Genomic DNA, 12,143 nt, shown 5'->3' with positions numbered 1-12,143 from the left:
TCTCAGGCAGAGCAGAAAGCTGGATCAGAACTGGAGCAGCCGGGGCTGGTGCTATGGCATAGCTGGTAAAGCAGCTGCCTGCGGTGCTGGCATCCCAGTTGGACACCAGTTCGAGTCTGGCTGATCCAGCTCTCTGCTATGGCCTGGGAAAGCAGCAGAAGGTGGTCCAAGTCCTTGGGCCCCTGCACCCACGTGGGAGACCTAGAAGAAGCTCCCGGCTCCTGGCTTCAGATCCACCCAGCTCCAGCCATTGTGGCCATTTGGGGAATGACCCAGCTGATGGAAGACCCCGCTCTCTCTCTTCCTCTGCCTCTCTGTAACTTTGCCTTTCAAATAAATAAATAAATCTCTTAAAAAAAAGAAACACCAAAATTTCTAAAGAAAAAAAAAAAAAAGAAGAAGTGGAGCAGTTGGGTCTCAAACCAGTGCCCATATGGGATACCAGCACTGCAGGTGGTGGCTTAACCCACTATGCCACAGCACTGGCCCCAAGAAATGAAATCTTACCATGTACAAATGGACTGATAGGCAGGTAGTGAACTAAGATAAGATAACTCCTGATCTTAAGAAGTTCAGGATGTGGTAAGCACTTGGCACAGTGGTTAAGGCATGGCTGGGGAAGTCCACTTCTCATATTGGAATGCCTGGCTTGAGTCCTGGCTATGGTTCCCTATTTCAGTTTCTTGCTAACATGTAACAGGAGGCATCTCATTATGGCTGAAATAGTTGGATCCCTGCCACCCATTTGAATGATTTAGATTGAGTTCCTGTCTCTTGACACCTGCTTGTCCCAGCACAGACTGTTGCAGGCATTTGACAAGTGAACCTACAGATGATAACACTCTGACTATAAATTACTAAAATGAGAAGTAGGGTAATGAAGAACCTCAGTATTAAGTGATCATAGATTTATATGGTAACATTTGAGAAACATGGAGGAAGGTTTTGTGAGGAACATGGCAGTAACTTGTGGCCTGGAATATGATCAAGTTATCCAGTGAAAAGGAAAAGGGGCAAAAGTAGATTTGAGGGGTGTACATGACTGAGCTCCAGGAATTTCAACATTTTTTCAACATGAGAATAGCACCCCATATGTTTGTGGTTGACACCTTTGGAGGGGGTTCATGTTAGACTCTCAATAATATTATTTAGGGTTGGGGATATGTATTCTTGAAAAGATGCCTAAGGAGTAAGAGTTTAACTCATTTATACACAAAATGGGAAGATTCAAATAGACTTAGGAAATGGAACCAGGGGAAAATAATTGGTATTAGAATTCCCAAAGTGGAGAAGACGGGCTGTGTGCCCAGAGAAGACATGGGCAGCTGCAGGGACTATGTGGCTTCAGTGATGTGGAGAGCTGTGCATAAATCATTCTGAGGACAGAGCAGCTGCTACCTTAGGGACTTTCTCAGTGGGAAGCAGTGGGAATGTTGGGCAGAGGTGAGGTGGAGGTGGAGCTGCAAAAGCTGCAGGACTTGGAGAACCACTTGGGCACCACTGTGGAGCAAGTAATTGTTCTGTCTACCAGAAGGGATCCTGGTAAAAGCAAAAGCAAGGGGAAGGGGGTTGGGAGAGAATAAAGGAAAACCCTGGCATCACTCAATGTGTGCAATATTCAAAAGCCAGGCAAGGGAGAATGAGTCTGATGTCAGATTGGATGGGAGAAAAAGAAATAAGGTGGTTTATCTTGTGGATCTTCCTTTCAAAATAGTGCTGAGATAGTACCACATAAATAGAGCAAATGGAGTAGCTGATTGTTCCCTAACAATCTCTGATTTGATGACTTTCTAGGTTGAGTGCTTTAAGATGCCCTGAAAAAAAGTGAAATTTGGCAAACCTTAGATTTTTGAGTTTCCTGTAGGAAACACAGCTTGTGTCATGCTGTGCTACACAGAGGGGAAGTCATCAGTTTTGGAGCTAAGAATTGGCTGTGTAAGCCTCAGCAGTGAGATCCCTTGATAGCCCTGAGTGGTTCCCAAGCTGCTTTTTGTGTGGAATCTAGTAAATATCATTGTCAGTTATATAGATCATGTTTGTTAGAATAAAAGAGGATTTATGTACAACTTTCAAATCTGCAAACAAGGTAGAAAAAATAATGAAGAGTATGTTTGGTAAAATTTTCAGTTATTGGACTGATTGTGAAATACATCTGTTTAATTCCCAAGAAATTTGCCAAATTGATGTGTAACACAAGAAAACCCCCAGCAACTTTCATTGTCTAGGGAATTCCCTGCAAGTCAGCATTGTGTTTATTTTTGTTACTCATTCACAAAACTGAGTCCTTAACTTTTGCTAAGTCTGAAGCATGGAAAAGACAAACACAAGTTGTTCAGGGATATAGGGAGCAGGCACCAAGCCTTCACTGAGGAGACTTGTAGGAAGATTAGAGCAATTCAGCTTGTCCATCTCAGGCTCTCAAACAGCTTTGTATTTCACTCACAAACTGTCTTATTCATAAGAAATGTTTTAGCCATAATTTGATGCCTATACAAAGCTTGCTATGAATAGCAAATACTGAAGGAAGTATACCTTTTTTTTTTTCTCCCAGAGAAACACTATGGATGATAAACAAACGGTCTTTGTAGTTTGTACCTACATGTATCCCCCAAACTAGAATATTGAACATTTCACTGAAGCTCTGAAAATCAATTAGATATATTTTTGGAAATCGAAACAATATGAAAATTTCCAAAAGCAATATGAGCGATCATGCTTTGTGATTGGACAAGTTCCCTAGGTCTTGATTTCATAACAATAATTCCAGTATCATTAATAATGTTATTGAGATGTATTAGTAAAATCATGTTACTTTTATCACGTTAAATGACAATAATTCTAATAATTATTATTTTAAGTGCCATTTGAATAAAACATTTTAGCTTACAGTGGGTTTTCTAATGGAGAGGGTAGACTCAAGGCCACTCTTGAAGCCTAAGAGGGCAGTGAAAATCAATGCTTATTCCCACAAATGGCGTGATGATGGCAATGCAGATGACAGTTGCATAAACTGGGGCTGGGCGACACGGGAGAGTGGGGAGTTCATTGCTACAGGAAAATCAGATATGGGCTTTGGGGGATGTCCAACTATCAAAGCACAGAGCACGTTAGCACACAAAGGGGTAGGAGTGGCTGTTAGGACACCAAGATGATTTCTTTTGGATTAGTTCAGCATTATCTCATCTCTAGGTTTTGTCAAAGAGGTGAAAAACTCAAGGATATTAACTGTTCTTTCTGGGGTCTAAGGACTTGGATTCTCATCCTTTACGGTTAGTTTGAATGCTTCTTTCAGGCAGACCACATGCTCAGAACCTAGTATTATGACACATGGCAGGTCTTCTGGGAGACGCTTATCAATTCAATTGTTATCATAACAAAAGCTTACAAGCAATCTAAGTGTCCTTGGGAAGAGGATTGCTGAAACGAACAATGGTCACATTTGTACAGTGGATGAGGTGGACCTGCCTTTACTCATGTGGGAGTCACCTGAATTTATTGTGAAAGGAAAACAGTGAGCAGAAGAATGATGTGTGCACTATGGAACTTTGTTGTATAAGAATAAACTAATGGCATGCATGTTTTGTATAAATATTCTTGCATGCTCATAGAACATAATGTCTCTTAGAGGATTCACAAGAAATTGCAATAATGGTAGCCTCTGAATAGGGAAAATGGAATGGGAGTTTTACACAGTGCATATTCGTTTATATTTTTATAAATGTGCCTACAACTGTTTCAAAGTAGCTGTTAACAAATATATATATATATATGTATATGTATATGTATATATTTTGTATATGTGCAGAGAAGGAAGAAGAACATAATTCTTAGAATTAATTTTTTTTTGAAACCTAGTCTTACTGTTCCCCAACTGTGTAAACTTGGTCAAGACAATGATACTCTGTAAGACTATTTCTTCATTTGTAAAATGAGAGTGGAACTATGCCTGTTGTGGTATGTATATTTTTGTGCATGCATGCTCACACAGCATTTACAGCAATCAGTGTGTGAGTCTCTATCTCCCTATTGCATTCCCCATGGAATAACAAATTTCAATTTCTCTTTTCCTAGCTTCATTCCGATATTGACTCTGGTGATGGGAACATTAAATACATTCTCTCAGGTGAAGGAGCTGGAACCATTTTTGTGATAGATGACAAATCAGGGAACATTCATGCAACCAAGACATTGGACCGAGAGGAGAGAGCCCAGTACACACTGATGGCTCAGGCGGTGGACAGGGACACTAACCGGCCACTGGAGCCACCATCAGAATTCATCGTCAAAGTCCAGGACATTAATGACAACCCTCCAGAATTCCTGCATGAGACCTACCATGCCAACGTGCCTGAGAGGTCCAATGTGGGTGCGTAAGTGGGAGAGACCTGTTCCAATTCCCCGCTGGGTGTCTGTGAGTGGGTGGGCTTGTACCTGTTTTTCCAAATCAGGCAGTAGAACTTACACTGTCATAAAAAATAACAAACAAAATCATTGTATATGCAGCAATTTCAAATATTTAGTATGACCTTCAGGTTTTAAAATCTGAGTTTGTAAAGCATGAATAAAAGTGGAGTGGGAAGAATTCGATTGAATCTGAGTAACCTGGTCTTTATGCTTATTAGCTGTGTGAACCAGTTATATCCATTCCTTTAGTCTTAGTCCCTTCCTCTGTAAAAGGGGAATAACGATTTCTGGTCATCCAGTCACTAGGACATACTTAGGCTTAATAAGTAGTAGAAATATTAATGTTTGTTCTACGTAAGGAGCATACTAATTCATGATTTTTATGCACTATTTTATTTAATTTTTCCAAAGGTTAATTTTCACAGTGAAGTGAGTTCAGTTGCCATAGTTTATATATGGGAAACTCAAACCATAAACAGATTAAATAATGTGTCCATAGTCATCTGAGCTATCCAGTGGATCCAGAATTCACATATAACCACTGTGTCACCATTTATTAATTCAGAAATAAGTATTTATTTTCAATATGTTTTAAGACACATTACATTGGTAATGGATAACACTGTAGAGTTTTTCTTCAATGAGCACCTTCTCCTAGAAACTACTTTCATTTGACTTCATAGAATGCCCGTAATCATGATCTTTTGAGAAATGTGCCTTGTATTAGCAAACAAATAAAATATAAAATATAAATCTTTGTAAAGAACTTAGTGGAGTTCTAGAAATAAATTACATATAAGAATCAGTAATTTCTCTAGCCATGCCCTGACGGTGTTTCCTCTCTAAACTTCCACTGCCTCAGATAATGCCTGGCACTCAGGAGGAACTTGAGAAAGGTTATTTGCATGAAATAAAGAATGAAAGTCATTAGAAAAAAGCGATATTTACTTTTACACTGCAGGAGTATTACTGACAACCTTATAAATTAGGGGGTAGGCAGAGTCTGCGTAAACGGACTCCCTTACCCCTCTGATGAAATGTCACAGAAAGAACTTGGGTTTCATGAAGTGCTGTGTTGTGTTATAGTCTTGTCTCTGGCAATAACATTACATACATTAAAAACTTTACCAGCCCTCACATCTTATTTCTCACAAGTCCAAAGGATGCAAAACATGCTTGCTACAGGGGTGCTGGCAGGATATAAGGAATGTGCCCCAAGCAATGCCTGGCACAGAGAAAGTCAATGATTGCTAGTTTTTTCCTTCTCGCTTCTCTCTCAGATCTGAATTCCAATGGGTCATGTCCCAGAAGCTTGCTAACTTGTAGTCAGCAAGGAACAGGAGATATTTTTTTGTTTTGTTTAAGGGAAAATAGAATCCCATCTTCCTTCCATTCCATAGTTTCCCTTTATTCTGGACCATGATTGCTTGCCTTAGATCTCACCAGATGTCTGCTGGTGGCTACCAGACCTTTAGAGGTGGGAAGATACAATTTTCATGCCAGTGGGGAACAACATTCCGCACAATATTTATAGCCATAAATTAATTAAAATGTAGTATTAGCAGCAATTTTATTGCATGCAAAGCAACAATAAAATGATGTATTTACTGCTCTGCTACAGATGGAAGATTGCACTCTGTCCTTTCATGAAAAGCAATTCATCATTAATTACCATTTATTATACTCTTTGGGAAGATTTTTATTTAATTATTTGATATACTGAACATTTCAATTGCATGGGTCTTGGAATGTTTTTACAATAATGTTCATATTATTAACTATCAAATAGCACGGTGTGCTGTGAATATCTACTGTTTATTTTTAAACTATGGGAACTGTATTTTTTTTTAAAGAAGGAAAGAAGGAAGATTGTTTTGCATCTCAACTCTAGAAAATGAGAACATGTTGAATAATTGTAGGGCTGTCTTCAGAGTTTAATTTTAAAATGAAACTTTGTAAATAAGAATGTAACTTGAAAAGCTAAGGGGATATGGCTCATTAATTTATTCCATTTTCAAGGAACATCGGTAATCCAGGTGACAGCTTCGGATGCAGATGATCCTACCTATGGAAATAGCGCCAAGTTAGTGTATAGTATCCTTGAAGGACAACCCTACTTCTCAGTGGAGGCACAAACAGGTACTGTGGAACGTCCTTGTGATTTGTGACCCTGTGGGAATATGGAATCCAAGCCTGCTCACTAAGCCTATTGGGTTCTCAATTTTCTTAAAAAAAAAAAAATATATATATATATATATGGAATTAAGAGGGACATCTTACAGGGATAGTGTGAATATTAGGCCCTGTGCATGTCCCTTGTCTAGAGTTGGCAATATTGCAAATATTGTTGTTTCTGCCCATACTTTACAATGCACAATAGCAAATATAATCTTAAAATTCAGCTTTAATGTCAGAAATATCTGAAACTGTAAACTCTAGTGAAGACACGATAGAAGTTGAACACTGGTATAAAAACTAGCAGCCCTCAAAACATGCATCAAAGACCACTGTGAAGGATGGGTGTTAGGGGAGGCTGTTAACATTCAAGTTCATTTAGGAGAAGCACATTCCCTCATCCCTTATACTGTGCTTATAGAGTTCCAGTGTACATTAGCATTCAAAAAGAATGCTCTGCAAACCAAAACATTGAATAAATACAACAACCCAAAGCAAAATGTTTCACTAAATTTGTACACAATTCAACTCTCAACTACAATAAACATTGAAATTATCTGAAACTGCTAGTACCCAATATTTTCTTAAGGATCCTTAGTTTTTTCCACACCATGTCCTATATTTTTGAAAGACAGCTACAAGTAATCTGCATTTATTGTTAGAGTTAAAAGTTGTCAAATACAAACACATACACACACATACACACACACACAAGGGGACCTCAGAAAGTTCATGAAGAATGGAATTAACTATTATTTGGTGCAAAATTTTTTGAGTTATTATTTAGTACAAAACTATTTTCATAATACACATTTCCATGAACTTCTTGAAGATTCCTCATGCATATGTATGTGTACATATGCACATGGTATACCAATTTTGCTCATTTTCTTAATACAGCTTTCACACACACACATATGTATATATACATATATATATATACATGTAGCCACCCTGCTTCAGAATCTAATTTATAGAGTTACTTGCTATTTCATCAAAAGCATTTGTAATTTGCCTTTCTAGGTTACCCAAGGTTAAACATGGAATATCATCTAGACTCTTGAATGTTAAAATTTACAACTCGCTTTTCCTCAGGGACTCATGGTTAGGAATCACCACTTTGATCCTACCAAGAAAAATGAGTTTCCAGGCTTTGTACAGAAACATAGGAACCTCAGGGAGTAAGAAAGTGATAAGAACTGAGGCGTCCACAGTGCTTTCTTCATGTTTTCACTATAAGCGTCACGTATCTACAGAGAAGGAAGCTCCCACATGTTCCCTAGAGATTTAAGTGAGCGTCATTTTCATGGAAATCATGAGGCAGTATAAAGGGATCATGTAGAATTGAGTCATTAATTTATCATTGTCATCAGTGATAGGTGACAGTATACAGTAAGAATATGTAAAAAGCATTGTGTGTATTTTATGAACCCATTTGGTCCTCTTTTTTTTGAAAATTATTAATATATTAATGTATAGCATGAAATATGTGCCACCTTAGTACTGATGTAGACCGTAGAAATGTTTCTAAGACTTGCATGCAGGAGTAGACTTCAGAAAGAATCTGCTTGAGGTCCAGAAGTGTAGGTTTGCCTCATGTATACCTCTGTCATGGGGACTCAAATATTTCAGTCTTTAGTATCATTATCCCTGAGAAGAATGAAGCTACTGCTTTCATGTACCCTGAAATTTGTAAAACAACAAAAATGAATGAAATGGCTCCTGAGGGCATGGATTGTTTTATTCAACTTTGCTTCCTGAGTGTCTCCTATTCTTCTGTTATTATAATGTTATGATAAATCAATGTGTTTAATGCTTCCTGCTTACTATCCAGGTATCATCAGGACAGCCCTTCCCAACATGGACAGGGAAGCCAAGGAGGAGTACCATGTGGTGATCCAGGCCAAGGATATGGGCGGGCACATGGGCGGACTCTCAGGGACAACCAAAGTGACGATCACCCTGACTGACGTCAACGACAACCCGCCCAAGTTTCCGCAGAGTAAGTACGTGGGCTTGGCTTTCACTTCTCAACCGAGCTGCAGCCACTTCCCTGTCTTCTCTGCCCATTCCTGCTTATTCAGAAACAAAAAATGAAGACGACGGGGGCTGTTAAGACCATTCTTCCCCCCCCCCCCATTTTAATTATTATAGTTTTTACTTGTACTATTAGACTTACAAAGAAATCACAATGAGTTTCAGTGTTCCCTTTATACATTTGAGTTTAATTGAAGGTAAATTAGTATTTTCAATTACAATTGAGACAATATATTACTCAAGAATTAATACTTATGAAAAGGAATATTTATTCATAAAACTATAGATACGTTTTGTTTCATCTTTATAAAACATATACCTATATTTGTTTATGGATGGATAATATCTTACATAGAGTTTTTCAAAGCATTTTCACTCACATTATTTTGTACATATGCTATCGTCCCTGATTCTGGCAATAAAAATCCCTGTGAGGTGGCCAGGGCAAGTATTCTGTGCACGTCACAAAAGCTGGAAGGGAGGCCGGGGGAGGCTTGTGTAACTTGACCAAGGCAAAACAATAAGATTTTCTCTCTATTCAGTGATATGTTTCGTATTATGCTACTATTCACTACATTATGTTGATAGTTGAGATGTCAGTATAAGAAGTTTAATTTATATGATTATATTGATGCAGCTGGGTGAGCTGAACCCTCCATCCACCAGCAGTCTGGGAGGCAATCATTTTCCCACATTATTTGAGTGCCTCTGTCCTAAGTGAATAATCTATCTGGGTATGAAAAATATAATTAGAAAACACTAAGCCATTATATTACTCAAAAGAGCATTCTTATATAAAAACAAACCCCAAAACAGGATAATAACATCACCAAAAAACTTCACTGGAGTAGAGGCTGTGGGAGAAAAAGGAAATATAAAAATTCTCCTGATTCTGGAAGCATAAAATCTGCCTTGCTAGGTATTTTGCCAGGAACTGGTGATGCAAACTAGTCATTCATTAACATTTCTCTCCCTCAGCATTCTCATTTCTAATCTGGACAATACCTGAATCTGCTGGTTACTACTCTGAAGCAAACTCTGGAATTTAGTGGTTTAAATACCTTAGTCATCTTTGATTTTTGCCATGAGTCCAGCATTTGCACAAGGCTTGGAGGAGAGAGCTGGTCTGGGTTTCCCACAGCATCAGCTGGGGACTGCTCACTAGGGCTGGCAGACTTAAGATGGCTTCCTCACATGCCCAGCAAGTGGGTGTGGGTTCTGGGCCTCTTCAGGGCTGGATTCTGAGGCCAAGAACCCCAATGGCACCAGGAAGAAACCATTGTTTGTTGCGAATTCACTTCAGAAGTCATAGCGTATAGTTTCCACTGTAATCACGTCCTGCCCAAAGTTAAGAGAAATTCATGTAGACATCGCCCTTCAATGGAAGGACTGTCAAATATATTGTTTTGGTCATTTTTGGAAAATGCAGTCTTCTACAGTTCCTAATTAATAGGATTATTGTTAGAAGCAAACAAACTGGTCTAAGATCTTATACACTGACAACAGATTTTTTTAAAGATTTATTTATTTATTTGAAAGTCAGAGTTATAGAGACAGACAGAGAGGGAGAGACAGAGAGATTTAGATCTTCCATTCACTGGTTTACTCCCCTAAATGACTGCCAGGCCAGACCCAGGAGCCAGGAGCTTCATCCAAGTCTCCCACATGGATGCAGGGGCCCAAGGACTTAAGCTATCTTCCACTGCTTTCCCAGGCACATTAGTAGGGAACTGGATTGGAAGCTGAGCAGCCTGGACTTGACCCAGTGCTCATATGGTTCATAATGCCAGCACTGCAGATGGCAGCTTAACCTGCTGCACTACAGCGCCAGCCCCTGATATAAATTATTAGGCAGCATTAGCCATTGTTATCTGGGAGATTGTGACTGCGCTACAAAACGTATAGTATTGCCAAGGCAACTGAAAGGAAAAGCTGATTTTGAAAGGTTGTTACTAATAACCATTATTACAACTACCACCATTTAACTGATAATCACTACTGTTGTAAACCTCTAAAGCAGTGTACATCGTACAGATAGAATTAGCCTCCATGAAAAATGCAGTATGTTGACCGAAGAATGTCACAAAGCCAGAATTTGAACACAAATATGTTTTTGTGTGTATGGGAATATATAAAGGTATTGTGTGATTATAAATGATGCTGGTACCATTAGTATAAGGTGTTAACCATGGAAATCTTTCTTTTTCATTAGAACTTATGGATTTATTACCAGAGAGATGGCACTTCTTGTAAATGAGAGAACAAAGCAGGCAACTAAATATGTCCCTTGTAGCGCACAATAGCTCCTGAAAGGAATTGAAAGACAACAGTTTGCACAAAGGAAGCATTGAAATAAAGGATTATGAGGCAACTATCAATTCTCATAAGGTCCCACAAAAGATGGGGAGTGACTGCTTTCCCTGGCTAGGCACAGCATTCTATCAGCCACATGCCCTGTGATACTCAACCCCAGCTATTCTCATAGTTGTCTTGCTCAGAACCTTCAGGAGGAATTCACACACCTTCTCCTAAAGGATGTCTTCTCTGATCACCATATTCAAAAGTAAGGTCTGTCTCTCTTTCTCCTGTGCACCTACACATATTCAGTGCAAGCATACACATTCACTCACATTCATGCTCACACATATACTCACACAGATATCTCACACATTCACACACACATGCTTCTGCACAACATACACACACACACTTTCACATCTACTACACAGCTCAACATACATTCACATATACACCATCAAACACAGTCACACATTTACACAATCACCCACTTAGTCTTTTGTTTCCCTACATCCCTTACTTTTTTTCTGCTTCCTGTCAATGTGATCAGAGTGGGTATACATTTGTTTTTGCTTTTTTCTCTTCAATGTGTGTTATTAAGGGAAGAATTGATTTGTTTGTCAATTGCTATCTCTAGGGATTTGGGTAGTATGTATTACATATCTAATAAATATTATTTTCAATAATTTCTAAATGATTTTATTTGAGAGAGAGAGAGAGAGAGATAGAAAGACAGAGAAGATTTCATCCACACTGCTTCACTACCCAAATGTTGACAACAACCAGAATTGGGTCAGGGCAAAGCCAGGAGCCAGTACTCAGTCAAACTCTTCCATATGGGTGGCAGAGACTGGATGTACATTAACAAGAAAGTGCAGTTAGGAGCCAGAGCTGGAATTTGAACCCAGTCACTTTGATAAAGGATGTAGGTTACCCAAGCACTATCTTAGCCTCTGTGCCAACACCTACCCAATTAATTCCCAGTAAATATTATATATTTATATATAATATACCTAAAGGGGAACACATACATATTTATTATATATAATATATATAACAAAATTATATTATATATATATATTAAAATACAAAATATATTATATATATAATATACATATAACAAAAATGGAAGGGAGTCCCTGTGGGAAACCTTTCTAGAGAAGGTAGTGCTTGATGCAGCAAATATAGAGCTGGAAAATACAGACCTTGAAAGATAAAATTTGTGTTCC

General features: G+C 38.5%; 1 protein-coding gene across 1 annotated transcript in view; it reads left to right on the top strand.

Annotated features, from left to right (window-relative positions):
* Nucleotides 1-12,143, top strand: part of CDH11 (cadherin 11) — a 163,770-nt gene that overhangs the window by 112,161 nt on the left and 39,466 nt on the right. Inside the window, exons 4-6 of the mRNA XM_062177383.1 lie at nucleotides 4,072-4,366; nucleotides 6,424-6,543; nucleotides 8,414-8,581. Coding sequence (XP_062033367.1) covers nucleotides 4,072-4,366; nucleotides 6,424-6,543; nucleotides 8,414-8,581 — 583 coding nt within the window. The remainder of the gene's footprint in view (nucleotides 1-4,071; nucleotides 4,367-6,423; nucleotides 6,544-8,413; nucleotides 8,582-12,143) is intronic.

This window comes from Lepus europaeus, chromosome 19, assembly GCF_033115175.1.
Source record: "Lepus europaeus isolate LE1 chromosome 19, mLepTim1.pri, whole genome shotgun sequence".
In the NCBI taxonomy this organism is placed as follows: Eukaryota; Metazoa; Chordata; class Mammalia; order Lagomorpha; family Leporidae; genus Lepus; species Lepus europaeus.
The sequence above is the reverse complement of the archived record's forward strand: the minus strand, read 5'-3'. Positions and strand labels throughout refer to the sequence as shown.